Source organism: Microtus ochrogaster, chromosome 7 (genome assembly GCF_000317375.1).
Source record: "Microtus ochrogaster isolate Prairie Vole_2 chromosome 7, MicOch1.0, whole genome shotgun sequence".
NCBI classification, from domain to species: Eukaryota; Metazoa; Chordata; class Mammalia; order Rodentia; family Cricetidae; genus Microtus; species Microtus ochrogaster.
In genome coordinates, this window is record NC_022014.1 from 31554513 (window position 1) to 31575510 (window position 20998).

General features: G+C 42.3%; 1 protein-coding gene across 5 annotated transcripts in view; it reads right to left on the reverse strand.

The window, feature by feature from the left end:
- Window positions 1–10600, reverse strand: part of LOC101996119 (myosin-4) — a 24373-nt gene extending 13773 nt beyond the window's left edge. The window contains exons 1-21 of one of the 5 annotated variants that reach the window (XM_026780284.1): window positions 10397–10600; window positions 10158–10301; window positions 9689–9845; window positions 9042–9069; window positions 8833–8947; window positions 8648–8740; window positions 8443–8506; window positions 8190–8288; window positions 7972–8075; window positions 7194–7332; window positions 6637–6755; window positions 6384–6533; window positions 5680–5850; window positions 3293–3602; window positions 2612–2619; window positions 2182–2253; window positions 1616–1703; window positions 1413–1530; window positions 895–1018; window positions 663–799; window positions 292–547 (exon numbers count right to left, since the gene is read on the reverse strand). In XM_026780284.1, coding sequence (XP_026636085.1) covers window positions 292–547; window positions 663–799; window positions 895–1018; window positions 1413–1530; window positions 1616–1703; window positions 2182–2253; window positions 2612–2619; window positions 3293–3602; window positions 5680–5850; window positions 6384–6533; window positions 6637–6755; window positions 7194–7332; window positions 7972–8075; window positions 8190–8288; window positions 8443–8506; window positions 8648–8740; window positions 8833–8947; window positions 9042–9069; window positions 9689–9845; window positions 10158–10301; window positions 10397–10600 — 2700 coding nt within the window. Of the gene's footprint in view, window positions 1–291; window positions 548–662; window positions 800–894; window positions 1019–1412; window positions 1531–1615; window positions 1704–2181; window positions 2256–2611; window positions 2620–2944; window positions 2950–3292; window positions 3603–5679; window positions 5851–6383; window positions 6534–6636; window positions 6756–7193; window positions 7333–7971; window positions 8076–8189; window positions 8289–8442; window positions 8507–8647; window positions 8741–8832; window positions 8948–9041; window positions 9070–9688; window positions 9846–10157; window positions 10302–10396 lie in introns of all 5 variants that reach the window. The other 4 variants (XM_026780285.1, XM_026780283.1, XM_026780282.1 and 1 more) reach the window with 4 other exon arrangements.
- Between the last annotated feature and the right edge of the window lie 10398 nt (window positions 10601–20998).

Genomic DNA, 20998 nt, shown 5'->3' on the forward strand with positions numbered 1-20998 from the left:
CAGGCAGTGATTAAAAGAATACAGTTTCCGTGTAATTATTTCGGGGCATAAGCTAAGCTAGCCATGCGGGCGGCAGGGTGCCTGGGGACGCAGACCCGCCACTCTTAATTCAACAGGTGTGGCTTTGCAGCTATTGTTTCTTTGGGTCTGAATCTTAGTGTTTTTGAAAGGCAGGAAATCACAGCAGATTCCTGGATAGAAATTGTTTACTCTGAAGCCTGGAATTGCTCGTCCTCAACTACATCCTGATCAGGCAATATGAAAAGGCTGTGTGCCACATCTCCTACTCACAGCTTGAACCTGGAGCTGCAGGTCATTTTTCTCTTGCATCAGAGCTACCATTTTTTCTTCCAGTTCCTTCCTTTTGGCCTCTGACTTAGCCAGATCCTCTTTGGCCTTCTCGAAATCTTCCTTCATGTTGGCCATCTCCTTCTCTGTCTCCGCGCTCTTCAGGAGAGGTTTGATCTTGAAATACAGCTTCATCCAGGGCCAGTGCTTCACATTCATGAAAGCGCGGACGTTGTACTGGATGCAGAAGATGGACTCTCTGTGGAAGGAGAAAAAGAGGTCCAAATGGGCAAAAATGTGACGAGTGACCATCACAGTTGCACTGAGTTCAGTGGTGAAGGTGGCGGGAAAGGCAAACAAGCTTTGTTCCTCACCTCCTCTCCATCATCTTTTTGAACTCCACCCTCATCAAATACCCTCTGCACATGGCTTGAGTGCGCGTGATGAGCTGAGCCAGCTTATCATCTCGCATCTCCTCTAGAGTTCCCAACAGGCCAGCTTTAAAGAAGACCTTGGCAGAGAACAGTGAGATGTGTTATGGTATGGCCACCCAAGCAGAAACTCTGAAAGTACTAAATGTCTGTCAGCAATTTGGACTGGTGGTACCTTGGTGTGGCCAAATTTGTACTGGGTATGGTCGATGTCAATAGAGCCTAGAAGCTTCTCGGAAGCCTTCTTGCTGTCGATGAATTGACCTTCTGGGATAGCACTTGCATTCAGAACTTTGTATCTGTTGAAATGAAATGCAAATTTAAAACATGACTTTTCTTTACCAAGAAATAAAAGCTAGGACAGTAGTAGCTACTCTTGAAAAGATGGGTCAATCAAAAAAAAAAAAAAAAAGAGGCAAACCAAATGACATTTATTTATTTATTTATTTATTTATTTATTTATTTATTTATTTATTTATTTATTTGGTTTTTCGAGACAGGGTTTCTCTGTGGGTTTGGAGCCTGTCCTGGCACTAGCTCTGTAGACCAGGCTGGCCTCGAACTCACAGAGATCCGCCTGCCTCTGCCTCCCGAGTGCTGGGATTAAAGGCGTGCGCCACCATCGCCAGGCTCCAAATGACATTTAAAATTTAACACTGCTCTACATAAAACGTCGGAAGATGTGAAACAAACCTCTGTTTGAAGTCTGCATACAGGATCCTGCTGGGGAAGCCCTTCCTACAGATGCGGATGCCTTCCAGCACACCGTTACACCTCAGCTGGTGCAGGACCAGTTCGTGCTCCATGGCACCTGGAAAGGGGAATACAACTCTCCATCTAAAGACATCTAAAGAGAAGCCACACTGAGGCTGCTCTGCGCATGAGAAGTGTCTTACCAGGAGTCTTAGTTTCATTGGGAATGAGGCAGCGGACAAAGTGGGGGTGGGTGCTCCTCAAGTTAGTCATCAGCTTATTTAAATTCTCCTATAAAACCGTAGGAGACATTTAGAATAACTTGTAGCCTTATTTTTTTTCTATCACATTCTAATGAGCTATCCAAACTAATCATGATAACCAAGAGGAAGCCTATATCTGGAAGGTGGATTTCTAGAACATTCCTGATCATACAAAAATAGCCCATTTCAGATTGTTTTTCTCAAACCCTGCCAATCAGAAAACTTTTGTATTGAGACTTTGATCATATGGAGTAGATGTCTCGAACACAGTGGGCGCTTTTAAATGAGGGCTTGACTTTATGTAAAATCTCTTTGCTACCAAATCTCTTATATTTGAAACATGGGGAAATATCTCATGCCTTTGTTTTGTTAAAAATTTCCTGAAGTATTTTTCAGATTGAAAATATATACTACTAATTTTCCCCCACTTTTACCATAAGCATCCTTTAAAAATCTCTCATTAAGATACAGTTTAATTATCTTCTAAGTGTAAGAGTATACTGTACCCTGAAAAGAGCGGACACCGTCTGGAAAGATGAACCCTTCTTCTTGCCACCTTTCTTTCCACCGCCACCACCCTCTGAAAAACAGAAAGACAAAGTGGAGATTACTCTCTGCAGCCTTTGAGTCCTTTTGTGTGTACCAGTGACACCATGGTCATGTTTCCTCCAGAGTCTGTGGCACTGATTCCCTTTCTGCCTTCCAGAACTCATCTGCCTTAATTCTAGATGAAGAGACAGTAGTCACTGGCAAGGTTATAGAGACCCAGGGAAGAACAAAGTTGTGCTCAACTTGGAAGATATGGGTCAGAGATGGGACTCCCTGACTCCATCCAGATCAGCAGTGTCTGCTTTGCTTCCTGCAAGGATATACCCAGAAGACAGCGGAGTAAGATCCTGTCAGTGCACACATCCCCTAGAACAGGCAGAGTTGCACGCTTGCTTCTAGGTAGTTGAGCTTGGCTCATCAGCGAGGACTTGTAATTTCTATTTTCTTTGGTCCCCATGTTGACACTTGAACATCTGGACTTCAGATATTTACGGGAGGAAATACAACCTCATTCTGTTCACCTAGTGCTGTGGTCCTGATGAAGGGTTTCCTTAGCTCCAATTTAGCTGGACCCTTGATGGAAGCAGTAGTTTTGATGTGGAAGAGCGGCTGGTACAGTCAGCAGCAAATCACTGAGCCTTCTAGATCCACTTTCTCACTGATAAGCAAGGCTGTGGACCGACTGTGTTCCTGATGCCTCTGTACCACTGTTGTTAATACACTTTCTTTCATTTCACTCACGTTGGCCTGAACTTTCAGAGTAGATTTTGCAACATTTGTTTCAGTGGCTCTCAACCTTCCTAATGCTGCCACCTCTTAATACAGTTCCTCATGTTTTAGTGACTCCCAACCATAAAATTATTTTCACCGCTACTTCATAAGTGAAATTTTGCTACTGTCATGAACTGTAATGCAAATATTTGTGTTCTGTGATGGTCTTAGGTGACCCCTGTGAAATGTTCAGTTGATTCTTTCACAGAGTGAGAATTACTGACCCATATTGTCTCTGACAGATGGTTTATTTCTGTGTTGTAATTCTTAGAACGAGTTGATACTATAAAAAATTACCTGCTTCAGCAGCTTGTCCTCCAGAAAATAGGAAAGCCAGAGTCTTCAAGCCAGACTTCTGGTAGAGCCCCACCACGGTCTCATTCAGGGGGTCCTTGTTCTTGTCCAGCCAGCCAATAATGTTGTAGTCTACAGTGCCCGCATAGTGCACCAGCGAGAAGTGGGCTTCAGCCTTGCCTTTGGCAGGCTTGGGCTTCTGGAAGTTGTTGGACTTTCCAAGATGCTGTTCATACAGCTTGTTCTTGAAGGAGGTGTCTGTTGCCTTGGGGAACATGCACTCCTCTTCCAGGATGGAGAAGATGCCCATTGGCTAAGTATTATAAAGGGAGAATATAGTGATGAGTCCTTTAGAAAAGAGAATCCCAGTAGTTTGTGTGTTTGGCACAAACCTGAAAAGAAGGCATTCCAAAAAAGAACTTGGACTTATGTATTAAACAGATGAGATCCTACTTATTACTCCCCTCTCCTAACAAAAATATGACAGTCATCGTCTGAAGAATGCATAAGATATATGTTGCTGAAAGACTTAGTTTAAAAGTTCATCTGTACCATCTGGCAAATGTGTTCAATGAGTAAAATTAAATTCTAAAAGTACCCTCTCAAGGCTCAGTTTTTATCCTGTGACTATATATACTCATATGTGTTCTGAATACTTCTTTCTCAGGGTGTAACATCCTTCACCACAACTCTAGATGTGGGAAGAATGTGAAAAGGATAGACTATGTTCTGATGACCAAAAATGCAACTTCACCAAGAAGAACGTGTATCTCCTCTTTCTACTCCCAGCTTCACCTCCCATCTCTCTGGACTTAAGCATTGATAATATGTTGGTTTTGCTCATGAAGCAGTTTGATTTGTCTGAGACAAATTTGATATGAAAGACTGAAAGCAAATTCAGCATTGATGATGATATGAATTCACAAATTCATTCTCAAAAATCATTTTGATAATCCAGAAGTTGAAATACTAGTGAAGGAAATAGTTTTTCTTGGAACTGTATAGTTTTGTAGTTCTGGTAAACAGTGGAGCTAGTACATCACCAAATTAAGATATTTTCTTAACTTGTGCATCCTGGGGTTTTTTTTTCTTCAAAATTTTATTAGTTTTGATCTGAATATTTGAAAATTTCCTAGCTGGCAATTGCATTTTATTTTGACTTTATCTTCACAAGTTTCACATAGCTTCTTTCTTGGTACCATGACAAAATCCCAGTGTGTGTGTTTGTGTGTGTGTGTGTGTGTGTGTGTGTGTGTGTGTGTGAGAGAGAGAGAGAGAGAGAGAGAGAGAGAGAGAGAGAGAGAGAGAGGTATATGCTTGGAGGCCTATGGAGACCAGAAAAAGATGTAGGATCTTGATGCTGGAGTTACAGGTGTCTGTGGACCACTTGATACAGAATCAAAGCTCCAGACTTCATGATAAAGTAACAGGTACTCTTAACCACTGAGTCATCTCTCCAGTCCCAAGAGCCCAACAGTTTTGGACAATGAAGTTGCTTAATGAGTTCTAGATAAATATGATACATCTGTTGCTCTAACCTAATTGGATTAATTTCCTTAGTTACTAATTCCCTTAATTACTTAATGGGAAAATCAGAGCTCATTCCCAGGGTAAGGTCAAATAGAAGTTTAGTGAATTTACTTGGTAGTAATCACAAGTAAGGAATGAATTGATGAATACAACATTACTGTCCATTCTTAACCATCTATGTACTGCCTTGTTTTATAGTATACATAGGAAGATACATCATAGCCACACCAAGATTAATTGACTATTCAAAGGACTAACTATATTTTCATCCCTTTCTTCTATACCAATTAAATCACATAAAAATAAAACTGAGAAAGAAAGAAGCTCATGGTATGTGCCTTTAATCCTAGCACTCAGAAAACAGATGGAGGAGGAGAATCTCTGTGAGTTTAAGGCTGGCCTAATTTTACATAGTGAGTTCCAAGGTCAGCAAGGGTCACATGGTGATACCCTATGCCATTAAAAAACTCAGGAAGTGTGAGATTATAACAGTTGAAAATGTGAACTGGTTGATCAGTGCTGCGGTACAACTTTAATTCCAGCACTCAGGATGCAGAGGCAGGCAGATCTCTGTGAGTTTGAAGTCAGCCTGGTCTACAGAGCAAGTTCTAGGATAGCCAGGTTACACAGGCAAATACTGTCTTGAAAAACCAGAGGGAGGGTGTGTGAATCTGTGTTTTGTATGTGCATGTGTTAGAGTTGTTAGTAACAGATCACCTATGACATTCTGAGAACACCTTTTACACACAGGCATATCATGAGATATCACTAATTACTCTATGAGAACTGGGATTGTTAATAAACATAGTAAGAGGGACAATTTGTTATTCCTGTTTTAAAGTTTGAAAAGTCACACAAACCTTCTCGATGAGCTCGATGCAGGCGGCCAAGTCCATCCCGAAGTCGATGAACTCCCAATCAATGCCTTCCTTCTTGTACTCCTCCTGCTCCAGCACGAACATGTGATGGTTGAAGAACTGCTGTAGCTTCTCGTTGGTGAAGTTGATGCACAGCTGCTCCAAGGTGTTGAACTATGGGAAGAGATTAATGTAGGAAATTGGTCACAAATTCCCTATTTGTATCTATAAGGCAGTTAATACATTTTCTTCAAATTTTGAGACATTTAGGGTTATTATATTGAAGAGGTAGGCCTTCAGATAATCTCTTAAAGGATGTTATAATTCTAAATCGAGTTAAATCCTCAAAATGCTTTTCCAAGGAACAATATGAAATCTTGCATGTTGGACAAAATGCCATTAAATAGGAGATCTTTGAAATAGTCACGGAGGGTAACCTAAACAAGTGTTTCTGTGGTGCCGGGCTTGAATCCAAGATCAGTTTTGAACGAGTGTTCATGGTCCTTCTTTGAGACTCTAATCCTGCAAATGTAGCGTTCTCTCTGTTCCGTTCACACTCATTTCCTTGTGTTCAGATCCCTCCACCGACCCACTTCAGCAGGAATTTGTGTGTTTTGTAGATTGTATTTTGTGAAGAGTGTTTCCAGGGCTCCAGCAAGATCAGTCAAGTGACTGCCAATGTGTTTGCTAACCGGTTCATTACTCACATCAAAGATCTCAAAGCCAGCAATGTCCAAGACCCCGATGAAGTACTGCCTGGGCTGCTTGGTGTCCAGCTGCTGATTGATGCGGGTGACCATCCACAGGAACATCTTCTCATAGATGGCTTTGGCCAGGGCACCCACAGAGTTGTATACCTTCAGGGAAAGTGTTGGTCGGTTGAGTTGTTTGTGCTGGATACAGGGATGACCTTTTGAGTCCCAGTGGTTCAGATGAATCAGGGGCTTAGATCATACTCACCTGCTGCACCGTCTGGCCTTTGGTGACGTACTCATTGCCGACCTTGACCCTGGGGTAGCACAGGGCTTTGAGAAGGTCAGCAGAGTTCAGACTTGTCAGATAGGCGGCCTTGTCAGCCACTGCAGGAAAGAACCAAGAACAGTAGAACTGATGGAGACTTGCTCAACTACATTGCAAATGATGATGTTGGTGACAATGGATTTAGACACACAGTAAGGTGCGAAGGTTGTGAGTTCTGCCTATTTGTTTATGTCTGAAAAGCATGGCCACTCTTCCATGGCCACCCTGGGCTCAGTATCAGCACCATAACAAACAAACACACACACACACACACACACACACACACACACACACACACACACACACACCCCACAGGAAAAACAGTAGAATGAGCTGAAATAATAAAGCTCCTATATATTTGCTCAATTATGTAAACTACCAACGTATCAATGTGTTATTTCCTCTCCCTAAAACTTCTGCCTTTCATTAGAAAGACAATACAACCAGGTCCCCACTTCTGAAAAGGCTCATGTCAATGGTGACAACAGGGTTGTTACCTTCCGTGCCATCTGGCTCAGCTTGCTCTTCCCTTTGCTTTTGCTTGAACTTCATGTTCCCATAGTGCATTACAGCACCTGTGAGCTTGTAAATAGCCACCTTTTCATCTGCGCTGAATCCCAGGATGTCCACAGCAGTCTGTCGAAAGAATTGAATTAGGAACAATTATCACAGTGGTCAGCTCGTTCAGGACACTAGGGGTCTGGCTCCCTGATTCCCAGTCCCACTTTGCCTTATATCTGACGCATACTTGGATGGCTTAGAAGTCGAGCTCTTCCCCTCTTAGCCAATAGAAACATCATTTGAGTAATGTGGGTGCTAAGGACAGCATGTGAGTTAGCCACACACTTTCTTGTCTAGTCTCCCAGGACATTTCTTCTTTTCCTATGTTGTCCTAATTTAGTGTGCAGCCCCATCCTTCCGCCTCTGTATTTATGGACAGTCCCGTGGAAAGAATCATGAGAACGGCAATGGCTCCGAGTTTCTTTACACGTTTCTCTGGTAACAGGTCAGGGCTTGGCTGGCCTTGAAATGTCTGGGCATGAACTTTACTGACCTTTCTCTACTCATTCAGGTACCTAACATATATTGCAGCTATTTGAAATGTAAATACATGTGTAGGATGGCATTTAAATATTCTGTGATTTCTTTTCCAAGTGTAAGAAAGCCTGAATGATAACACTGTCTGGCCCACTCGCTGCTGGTTCTTTCCACGCTGATGGGAGGAGAGCGCTGTGCACTAACAAGGGCCTTGCTAGCCTCTTCCCTGTCACTTACATCTGTGGCCATCAGTTCCTCCTGGTCGTCGATGCTGGGCACTGTGATTTCACCTTGGCTGACGTAAGTGAAGTCGTATGGGTTGGTGGTGATCAGGAGCATTTCTGGACGCATGGGGAAGAGAATGAAGAGTTACTTTGGTCATCACCACGCTCCAGAGGGACAGCATAGACAAGATGGTGGCTTTCTCGATGGGAACAAACCAAGATGCTCCTTACCAATGAGCTCTGGCTTCTTATTGGACATGATTTGGTAGAAGATATGGTAGCTCCTCTCAGCCTTGAGCTGGAAGGTGACTCGGGACTTCTCCAGCAGATCTGGAAAGGCATAGTAGGCACGTTTTTACATGAATAAAAGCCAAAAGTAGAAAATTAAGCTTTGAAATTCACACGGAAGAATCAAGGGCAAGGCTTTTCCGATATGAGTGCCCCCAAGGGAAAGATTCTCAGTCGCCAGTGTTTATTAACTCACAAGTTTCAATATCTGCAGAAGCCAGTTTGCCTGTGGCACCGAAATGGATCCTGATGAATTTACCCTTAAGAAGGCAAAGGAGGATTGATTAAAGCTAGACATTATTTCATTAACTATGGACCAAATACATAGAAAATACATTAACACAGTGTATGTAGAAGTGTGGAGGTGATGCTCACATGAACAGGGCAATCAAGACACTTACAAAGCGGGAAGAGTTGTCATTCCTCACGGTCTTGGCGTTGCCAAAGGCCTCCAGCAGGGGGTTGGCGCTGATGATTTGATCTTCCAGGGTCCCCTGCAAGGGAAAGATCAGTTCTCACATCTCAGGGCTTTCTTGCCTGAGATAGACAACAGAGCCTGGACTCTGGCTGTGACAATCAGACCCACCTGCATCTTGCCAGAAGTCGCCTCCTCCTTCTTCTTCTCCCCAGTGACTGCAATTGTTGCAAAGTACTGGATGACACGCTTCGTGTTCACAGTCTTCCCGGCCCCGGATTCTCCACTGTGAGCACCAAACAAGAAACCAGAATATAAGGCAGGAGGCACAGCCCGAGCAATCAAAATTCAGCAGACAGAAAGGCATGTTGTTTACGTACGTAATCAGGATGGACTGGTTCTCACGATCTGTGAAGGGAAACCGCGGACATGTCATATAAGTGAAAGCACCGATGCTACTAAATCTTTGCTTTTCTTTTCACAAGGCTTAAGAACTAAGTGTAAAACGTGTGTTAATTATCACACGGCTGTTATCACTAATGTGAAGAACTGTTGATTATGAAATGGCCCAGTTCACTCTTTTACCAATGAGAATCATCCAAGAAGCAGTTGGCATCACGGTTTCCTGGCTCCTTCATTTACCTGGTTCATAGGTCAGAATCCTGGCATGTTTTAAATGTCCAGGCTGCTTTTCCTATAGTGCTTGTGAAATTTAAAAGCTTCCTTTTTAAGTGAGATGAAACAATAGGTGTAATTAAGACATGGGGTCGATACCCAGTTTTGATTAACTTTGACTGGAATTAGCATCAACAAATTGAGATTTCTAGCATAGAGGTATAAACAAATTTCCCTGTGCTTTTGTAATTGGTGCATTATACTCTAGATCAAATTTTCTGCTTTGTTCATTGCTACCATCACATGTATGCAAAACATTTCCTCCTCAAGGTGCTGGCCATGCGTTGCCTCTGCTATGGCTTGGCACGTGTTTTCTAGTGCTCGTAGATGTTGCGATTATGGATATACTCACCTGTCAGCATGAACTGGTAGGCATTATCAGAGATGGAGAAGATGTGGGGTGGGGCCTCCTGTCGCTTTTTGCCTCGGTAGGCCGCCACCACCTCGGGGTTGTACACCGGCAGCCACTTGTAGGGGTTGACGGTGACGCAGAAGAGGCCAGAGTAGGTCTGTGGACAAAGACAAAGTTGCTCAATTAGAAATCACCTCATCGCTCCAAGTTGTAAATAATGCTGTGTGAGCAAGGGGAGAGGAATTAAAGAAGTGCTGATCCTTGTAACGTTTCATTCATTGGTTGCTTCCCTCGGTTCTCCAGCTATCTGATGCAGTACCAACGTTCCAGATAGCCAATGAGTGCACTTAACCAGAGAGCTCTCTGCATGTGCGTTCTCAAAGACACCCAAATTTGGATCACTGACATAATGAGGCAATTCAACAAGAAAAAGTATATGGTTTTGATTAAATATGATAAGGACACTCACGTAGATCATCCAGGCTGCATAACGCTCTTTGAGGTTGTACAGCACAGCGGGCTCGTGCAGGTGGGTCATCATGGCCATGTCCTCGATCTTGTCGTACTTGGGAGGGTTCATGGAGAAGACTTGGTCTTCCTTGACTGTGACAGTCTGTTAAGAATGGAAGGGTCCAGTTAATACCCCCTAAGTAGGAGAAAAAATATCGTTCCTGCTTCCCTCCCTTCCACCCTCTTGGTTTTACTCACAGCTCCTCCTTCGGTCTTGGCTGTCACCTTGCCCCCTTCCCTACTCTGGACTGTTGCCTTCACATAGGACTCCTTAGGGTCCACCACGAACACGGATGACTTGGCATCGAAAGGCTTGTTCTGAGCCTCGATTCGCTCCTTTTCAGACTTTCGGAGGTAAGGAGCAGCCTCCCCGAAAACGGCCATCTCGGCATCAGAACTCATGGCTGCGGGCTATTGGTGGCAGCTCAGGGCCAGGTGCTCCTAGGGAAAGAGGTGGACATGAATGACAACTCTGGCCTGTGGGTTTCACCTTCACAGGCTTTGTTTGCCAACTCTCTTCTTCCTCCTGTGGACTGTACCAGGGAGCTAAGAGAAGACAAGAATACCTAATAGCCCTGTGTTGGCAGTTTAATTTTAGTGACATCTGAAGCTTTTGCTCTTTCTTCTCTATTGTAAACCACAGTGGAGAGATGTAGAGGGATGGATACCCATCCAACCACATTTGTCAGACTGTAAGTGTAGTGTGGGAGATTTTTATGTATATGTATTGCTTTTACTAGTTAATGAATAAAGAAAATGCCTTGGCCTGTGATAGGACAGAGTAGAGTGAGGTGGGGGGGAGGGGGTACTAAACTGAGTGCTGGGAGAAAGAAGGCAGAATCAGAGAAACGCCATGTAGCCACCAGAGGGGAAAGATGCAAGCTGCCAGCTGGAACCTTGCCAGTAGGCCACAGTCTCATGGTAAAATATAAAATAATGGGAATGGGTTAATTCTAGATGTAGGAGCTAGTTAGCAATATGCTTAAGTGATTGGCCAAGCAGTGATTTAATTAATACAGTTTCTGTGTGGTTATTTCTAGTCTGGGCAGCTGGGAACCAACAAACAGCCTCCTACTACCAGTATCTTTACTTCTGTGCCTTTTTTGTTTATTTGTTTTTACCTCATTTCCTTTCCCTACCCGTCTGATTCATTTGTTTGTTTGTTTTACATTGGGGTGATAGAAAGAAATGGAAAATAATTTTTCTAACCTTATCATCTTAATGAATATATTTTTAAAAATCCAAATATTGCTGAGTATGGTGATACTTTAACCCCAGCACTTAGGAGGCAGAGGCAGGCAGACCTCTTTGACACCAGCCTGGTCTACATACTTCCAGGACAGACAGAGCTACATAACAGAGAGATTCTGTCTCAAAAAAAAAAAATTAACCATTTTCCTTTATCACAAACCATTAAAACCTAGTATAAAAACTATTGTTTATATGAAAGAAGAAACATCTAAATTCAGGTTAACTATTTACTACACATAAACTCCCAGTTAACTGACAAGTATTAAGTAAGGAAAGGAAAAAATAAGCATGATGGATATTAATAAAATATTAGCCCAAGGCAAGCAGTAAATAACAAAAATCATCTTGTTCCAGGTCAACATCAAGTCCCTTGTCTCCGTTTTTTTAAACTCTGCACAAGTTGTCATAGTTACCCAAGCAAAAACAACTTCAAAGGATTAGCTGAGAAAAACAGGCCCCCAGATGCTAACAAGCCTCCTGGTGGCCGCATATTCAGCTGCACTGCCCTGAGTCTGCACGATTTCAGCATCTGACCTGTTTCTGCCTGACTTTATAGGCTTAAGGCATCTCTCTCTTTCTCCTGCCTTCTCCTTTTGAAAACATCACGTTTCTTATTTCTCTCCTGAGACGGATAGCCAGGATGCAGCTTCAAGTCAAAACCAACAGACTTTTTTTTAAAGAAAAATCAACTGACAATTCCTGGTTAAAATAAAACAAAATGATCTCTCTAACCAGAGTGAAAACCTCTGTGGAGTGGAGGAGGGGGTGGTACAGAGAATGGCATGTTGGTTGCTAGGGTCAATGATGACACCAACCTCAATGTTTTGTAGACTTTCCAGAAAGAGTCTTGGTCTTTTGTTATACACAGTGAACTTCCTCTCAGTCTGGGGTCAGATAGGAAATTTCCCACACACAGTAACTTAGAATCGGTAAAGGCTTATGGTGAGACATGAAAGCTGAGATACCTTTTCAGGGGACAGATACTGAAACTGTGGATGTTAGTTAGCTTTTCTTCTTCAAACACTATTCCACAACATTGTTTCTATGTTTTTACACGAAGGACTTTTGAATCAGCTACACGCTGTGCCCTAATGGTTGCTGTTTGGCAGTAGGTTCTGGAACACAGAAAGGACATCATCCCTCTACTCATGTCTTAGCAGTCTTTGGTCACCTCTACATCAGAAGCCTTCAAGGAGCCTCTGACTTGGTGTGTGGTGTTGGCATCTGTCCACACAGTAGCAATTGCCTCCGGTGTCGACAAGTAACATTTATTTCCTTGGAAGCAATAAAGCCTCTACCTTTTTTTCTACATTGTTATTACTTAGTATGTTAAATATAAACTCATTTAAATCAATTAGCTAATACATAGTAGGTTTTCTTTCTTCTATATGTTCTCCACATATTTTAACCATACATCTATCTGCTCTTGCATATGTGGGGGGGGGGGACCCACCGAGTACTTTGATTTGGTGGAAGAGTCCTTGACAGCCACCGGCTTAGATTCTAGACAGCAAGAGCCAGAGGGTCCTTAGCAGTTGACTTGAGTCTGCCCTTCTGATTTACTGATGAGGAAACTAAGGTTCAGCAAGGTAAAGGGTCATCCAGGATCACAGAGGTGGTAAGTGGCAGTGGCGAGCTAGGAGCCCAGCTATCTAAATCCAGGTCTGGTGTTAATTCCCTTGCAACATATGTGTTTGAAGACATGTAAAAGCTAGCTGGCTTGACCCAGGGAGCTGGAAGCAGTGAAAATCCTGGATTGGCATTCAGAAATTTTGACTTCTGGAACAACACTTTTTTTATTTTACCTTGTAGCCTCTTTTATTGGTTAAATTGTATAGCAGTTCACATTAAATATGAATGAGGGTTGCCTTCTTAATGAAGTCCCAGAAAAAATGTAAAAGAGAAATTGTATAAAATTCTGTTTGAGTAAAGGCTTGAAAAGTCAAAGTTTTATGAGAAGCTGTTTTTAAAAGATCAGTTGTTCCTATACCCAATAATAAAAAAGAAAATAAAATAGTCACTCATTAAAATGTAATACTAGACAGAGCCCCTTTGTTCTTTGGAGGGTAATAAGAAATTTCTCTTACCTCTTGTGTTACCAGATGGAGAAGGAGACAAGCTTGAGGCAGCAAGTACTGTTGAAAGAAAAAACAGAGATGCTGGGCATTTTCTTCTCTTTTTTATTTAATCACAAAATACTAGAAGTACACTGTATGCAATGTCTTTCTTGGGGATGTTGACAGTCAAGCTTGGGTAGGCATAGTGATGTCCCTTAAATGAAAATTCCCTCCCATCTGGAGTGCACAGCTAGCCATACATTCTGCCACGAATACATACCTTTAAGGGTTTGAGGAAGGACGGGACACAGGCACCCCGGCTCCACTTTTATAGAGACCGTTCTGCAAACACAGCAGCCACCTCAGCTGTCCTAGCTGGGACCTACTTGGCAAAACCATTTTTGGCAATCTCTTTGCACAATATTCACTGACTGTAGCTGTGAATGGATATAATTAGAAATATTTCTTGTCACCTATAAATAATTTGACAGAGGATGATCTAGGGTTCTTTATAGGCATTTGATAGGGGATGGGGATCCGGGGCTTCGGACGCTGTTGCTCTGGCTTGGATGTTCTATCATTCATCACAGAATTCAAAGCCAGGTGCCTACGTACTCTCGTGCCTATAAAGCTGTTTTGACAGGATGAGCCTGATGTGAGGAGAGTCAGGCTAATTGATCCGTTGGTGCTTAGAGCCATGAAGGAGTCTGGATTGAGCTTTAGATCTGACGCGGTGGCTGAAAGCACTGAGTGATGGATATTAAAAGAAAATTCCTAGGCAAGGCCCAGGTTTTAGAAAGACGGGTGATAGATTCCTTTGAAGTCTGAAAGTCTAAACATCAGGGAGAAAGTGAAGTCTTGGGTTAGGCAGTGGTGATGGGACAGACAGTGAGCAAGGCAAGGCAGGGTTGGAATAGATAAAACCTCTACTGGCTTTCTGGAGGATTTGCATGGATGTCTCCCACTCAGGGGCGACAGGCTGCTGTGTGATACCTCATGCATATTTCTACCCATCATGGAAGGAGCTACAAACACAAGTTCCTAGGGCATGGGCAAACGCTCCAGGCTAGCTGTAGCTCCAGTGAGGTGGGTACGACATACTTTTACTTAAGGTGGGAGGAAAGGTGTGCTATTTGTCAAACTCTCCCTGTGGACAGAGAAGGCGCGTAGCCTCCACAAGTGCCCTTGAAAGGCAGAAACTGGATTTGGCTAACTTGATACAGGCACAGCTGTTGCCGAATATGACAGGAAATCTACTCACTCTGGCTGTCCCTGTGATCTGGTGAGGTATTTTCAACTGCTGTCTCTGGACTTAAATTGCTAATTCAGGAGTTGGTCATTTTATAATCCTATTATGCAGAACTTGTCTTTCGCATGCCAGCAGGCTAAATCTTTTATACTTTTAAATTACCTATGCATGCAACGCTATAAAATAGGTGATCAGATTATTTTTTTTCTTTTTTAACCTTTATGGAAGCGACCCACACAAATGAGTGGTTTACCCTAAGTTTTAGGCTCTATGCCACCAAGAAAATTGTTCAGACCGTCTAAGATTTTCACAGATCATTTTCCCACCTCTTTTGGAAGTTTTCATCACTGTTATAGATATAATAACTATTAAATCTATTTGGAGATGGAAGATGAAAGAAGAAAATTTGAGTGAGACCAAGGCAAAGAGACTGACTATGTGCCTAAGCACCAGACCTTTAATCAGTTAGATCTGGAGAACTCGGAAACACGGCAATGGCACAGTAATGGCAACCAACCGGGACCACAATAGTAAACCCCAGAGAACACCATGGAGCACGGCCAGGATGAAATGCTGGAGGATGGTGGAGACTACTCCTTTGGGCTTGCTTGTCTAAGGGGTGTCTAAGCAGAGAACGAGCTCCCTTGTACTTTTGTGGTTCTTCATGACTACATACGTCTAGGAAGGACCGCCTTAATCCAAAGTAGAGTATATTTTGGATGCACTATTCAACAGCCCAATAAACACTTTTTGCTGGCAATTTTTCTCCCATTATCCTCACAAACAAGGAAATACAAATTTCTGAACTTTGTACTTTATCTATTGCAAACAAATCTGGGAGAAAATTAACACTGTTTTAACCTTACATGATCATAAAAGTGAATTACATATTGTATATTATTGTGTTAAATTATATCATTGTGTGTGAATTGGAATACAGTCCCATTCCTGCTCGTACTTCTGTAGCAAATGCTCAGGACAGTGTCACTAGGGGGCGCTAAGGCACACGTTCTTCCATTAGGGGTTCAGGTTACAGTTGCACTGGGACTCCTGACTCCCCAAAGGAGTTAAAGCTGCTCTAAAGGACTTTAGGTGCTTAGGAAACGTCCAGTAAACAGGTTATTTTCTGTTTTTGTTTAAAGTTTTGTAACAGAGTTGAAACCTGGACCTGAGATATTCATAGCCTTGTTTCTGTAGTCTCCAGCCATGACAGCACATCAATAAAATATCTTAAAATCCAAAAAATCCAATTGGTATTTGTTTTCTTTTAACTTACTCTGAGATACCACTTCCACCACCATCACTGCTGGGAAGAGTTATAGATTCGTTCTTACGTCAGTCATTAATGTCAATCAACACACTTCTTCCAACACTTGGTATCTTGCCTTAGCTTTCAGTTTGCTGCCCTCTTCCCCATTCTGCCATGTTAGGTGGGCTCTGCGATCATGTTATGTTTTTTTAATCTGAGTTGCAAGATCATAGGCTCTCATAATTCTTCTTCACACACGCTTCATTTTGATGACCCTTCCCTGATCGGCCCCTCTCTTCCCCCTTCCCCGTCACTCAACTTGGTATATTGCTACAATGTCCTCTTGCACATCCCAGAAGTTGACTTTTCCAAAACCAGGAAGCAATAAATAAACTAAAAGCACGACACACAGAACTATGGGAAATGCATGAGTCTGAAAGACAGAAATCCGTCAGGACTTGCGTTCTTGTGTTGCTGGATAGAAAGGGGAAAGAAAAAAGCATGGGATAAAACCGGACTTGCTGAACATAGCTGACAATGAGGACTACTGAGAACTCAGGAACAATGGCAATGGGTTTTTGATCCTACTGCACGTACTGGCTTTGGGGGAGCCTAGGCAGTTTGGATGTTCACCTTACTAGACCTGAATGGAGGTGGGCGGTCCTTGGACTTCCCACAGGTCAGGGAACCCTGATTACTCTTCAAGCTGATGAGGGAGAAGGACTTGATCGGGGGGAGGGGGAGGGGGAGGGAAATGGGAGGCGGTGGTGGGGAGGCAGAAATCCTTAATAAATAAAAAATAAATTAAAAAAAAAAGAAAGGGGAAAATCCTATCCTGGTGGCATAGCATCATCTGGCTCCAACCCATGCAGTAGTTCCGCTCACTCAGCCCTTCCTTTCCTCGCTTCTCTCCACCTTCTTCCACCATGTGAAGCAGGAGAAGCACCTGCTCGTGTTATAATTAACTCTGAGGCGCAGAGCTGAGGAAAACAAGTCTCAGAAGGGGAAGAATGGAATGCTTCAGCTTTCTGTGCCGACTCCGGTCTGTTCCATTCTTTAGGGCCCTGCTGATTTCTGGGGGTGTGGTATCTAGAAGGCTTAACCTTATTTCCTTCCTCATTGTCTGACATTTAGAATCATGTGTTGTCCCGACTATTCAGGCAAACACTGACAGTTGGTGTTTGAGAATCTAATTTCCCTTGTATTGATGAACTGTAATGACAATAAGTCAGCAGAGGATTTACAGCTGATGGCCCTTTAAGTCCTCACCTGGCGTTTGCTAGTGAGACACCAAGGTTCTCTTTGTTGTTTTGTTCCAGGAGGAGGCCTTGGAGGTTAAAAGCCACAGCAATGTTTAGGATTTATTATTCTCTTTGAAGTTTGGGTAGGGCACTAGGATATCTTTAATACAAGAAAACAAACAAACAACAACAATAACAAAAAAAAAACCCAATATGTTGCCACTGCCACAACTGTTGGCCACTGGACTTCCCCCACAGAATTGGAAGAAGAGTGCACTCTCTCCCCAGTGGCAGGAAACCCATGAGAACTGTCTGTGAAAAGACAGGATGCGCTGAGAGGGAAATGGAGCCAGGATTATTTTAGTTTTTATGTACCAGTTTTTTTTGTGGGTATGGTGGGATTCTAAAATTTTTATTGATAGCCAATTGGTTAAGATGTTAAAATGAAGACAATATGAAAGAAAAAAAGCAATTTTCTTAAATATATGTTGCAATTGGAGAAAATTCAGAAACAGGAAAGACCTGCGGCTTGATTAACAAATGTTCCCCCACAGGCCCGTGTATTTGAAGATGTCATCTCCAGGCTGTGGCACTATTTGAGAGGTTATGGAACTTTTAGGGTGAGCAGACTTGTTGAGGAAGAACAGCACTAGAGATGGGCTCTGCGAGTTTGTGGTCTAGCTCCACTTCCAACACACTCTGTTTCCTGATGCACTGATTAAATGTCATTGGTCAGTTTCCTACTCCAGCTGCCTGCTGTCGTGTGGTCCCCACTATTATGGACTCAACTTTCTGGAATCATAAGTTGAAATAGAAATAGACTTTCTCCTTTAAGTTGATTCTGGCCATGGTATTTTGTCACAGTAATAGAAAACTGACTAGTACAGAACTTGATTTATTAGGTACAGAAAAAACTGATAAGAAAAATACAAAGCTGTCGAGGTTGGCCCCAGATTTTGAGCATGAGCAACTGTTGCCATCTACTGTGATGGGATATGATATTAGATACAATTGTGTCTTGAAGCAATCAGAGGAAAGGCATGAATTCATTTTGCCTATTTTAGGTTTGGAGTGACTATTAGCAGAGATTGAGCCTGGATCTCAGAGGAAAAAAGAATTAGCCTTGAGATGTAAACTCAGAGTTCATACAGTATGGATGGTGCTAGAAGTCAAGAGAATATATGAAATTATATATAGAGAAAATGAAAGCGAAAATGGAGGGGGTTTTCCAGCATCAATTCCATCCTGAGACATAGAATGTGATGCCCACTACAACACAATGAAAGAATTTGGCTGTGTATGGTGTCATAGTGTATCACTATATATGGGACTAATGCCGCAAATTGCTTTAAACTATAAAGACAGAAAGAAGCTTTCTTGGAGCATACATTTATAATTGCTACTTAAGGGATAAATTTCACATTCAGCTGATACTCCTACTGAAAAGATAGGGCTAAATTCTACTCCTACAGGTTTGAGAGCAACCTACAGGGGAAGGGGAATATTTTCCAAAACACATCTTATATATTTTTCCAGTTTAGTCTTATTATGTTCATCCTTCTGAATGGCAAGAGAGTGAATGTGGACCCTAGAAACAGGACCTGGTTCAAATGGCTCAAATTCTTCGCTTGTAAAGGGGAAAAAATATTCCCATTTCCCTGGGTTATTGTATCATACTTTGGTAAAGTATGAAGAAGAGTGCATGTCATATAGTAAGACTGTAGCAGCGCTCACTCCCATGCTTATTAGTCAGTCATCCCATATCAGCCCATTAAATTATGTCATATTTATGATTATTTTTTTAAAAATGGAAGGGCCTAAAAGGTGATTTGAGTCCATCACACTGAGTTTCCCGGAGCATCTGGAGATATGGCAAAGGAAGATAAACTGACAGAGGAGAGAAAAGGGATATCCAGAGATACAAAGATAACCAGGGAAGACTAGAGTCTGAGAAATCAGAGGAGCCAGGCAGTGCTAAGAATTGAGTGGGGAGTGAAGGCAGGTGCCAAATCTTTACTGAAGGAAAAGCCAGCGGATGGCAGCAATGGGACTGTGGAACAGGTAAACAGCATGAGCCTCAAGGAAGGAAGAGCTAGACGGGAAGCTGCAGTGGGGGGTTGTATTTATATGTTTATATAACAATAGCAGTTTAAAAGCAGAGGCCATGAATTAGATCTTTAAAATAATATAGGATACATGCCTTAAGGCAGTAGTCCTATAACCCAAAACATAGCACTAGTAATTGATAGAGTCATTATTTCTAGCTAAAGACAAAGGAGAAGACTGGAGAGAGGAGGAGGAGAGAGGGAGAGGGTGTGGGAGGGGAGGAAGGGAGAGAGACATGGAGAGAAACACAGAGAGAGAGATGGAAGGGGGAGAGAACATGTGCAGATTTCAATTAAGCTTGTGGGTAGGGTGGGGTCAACAATATGGAGACATCCTGTGTTGTCCAACACCGTCAGGATTAGGGGAAGGCTCAGCTAACATTTGTCATCACAGCCAGGTCCTTTGCTCCTTTCCTGCCTCTCTGGGAACATCTGCCCACTTACCCATCCCTTTTTTGCCCCAGTAAGTCAAGAGCTAGATGGAATGGCAATGCAATTATGACATTAAGTAATAACCTTGGGCAGAGAATTGGATGGCAAGGACTGTTAAAACTGCTTTGTAAATTATTTTAAGCCCTAGCTTAATATTTAGCATTATAATTATCCATTGGCCCCAAATAGAGGTTCATATCAACCTAGAGAGCGTCTTCTAGGAGCCGAGGTCTAGAGCTGCTGCGCAATTTAACCAGCTGGGTAATAAGGTTAAAAATGTTTCATTGTACGCTGTTCCTTTTTAACTGGTTATATATTGCTCTCAAAAGACCTTAGGTATATTTCTAATGAAGACATGTGCTATCTGCTAAAACTGGCCTAAATAGAAGGCCTGTGCTTATCTCGGTACACGTAGAGTTGTGGTGGTTACAGTAGCGACAATAGCAACTGTCATTGTGCAATGGAAAGCATCTCTTTTTTTCTGCAATATTTAGGCATTTGAGACTTTCAACCAAAATTTCAATTATTTATTGTGATTTTGTTTGTTGCAAAACAGTACATGTCAGAGGTGCTTTGGGCCTCAACAGCTAGGATTTCTAAGTCACTATGTGCATGTCACATGAGCTGTTAATGGTCAGTGAAGTGCTATGTGCTGACCAGATTTTCCACATCTGTACAGCATATTAGATGTATTTTGTGGTTCTGGGGTTCTAGAAGAGTTTAGAGTGTCCAACATGCATTTAAGGTATATTTTAAAACAAATTTATGGCAATTAAAATATTTAGAGTCGAAGGTTGATACCTTCAAATGGTACAACTCTTTTCAACTATGCTACCATTGGCTTTGTACAATGCCAGACCATAGCTGGAGAAACTAATGTCAGATATGTTTCCCATTAAAGAAGTGTGTGTGAGAGTGTGTGTGTGTGTCTATATTAGTGAGAGCAGAAAAGTGACATGCAGTATATATGTAGCTATTAAAAATACAGCATATATATGGTAATTGACTCAGTGCTATCAAAGACCAGAGAAACTTAGGTCTAACATACCTAAGTTTCCAAAGGATGGAAGAAAATGAGAACCATTCATTCTTAATTCCTCCTTGCTATTTTTTTTTTTTCGAAACAGGGTTTCTCCGTAGCTTTTGGTTCCTGTCCTGGAACTAGCTCTTGTAGACCAGGCTGGCCTTGAACTCACAGAGATCTGCCTGCCTCCAT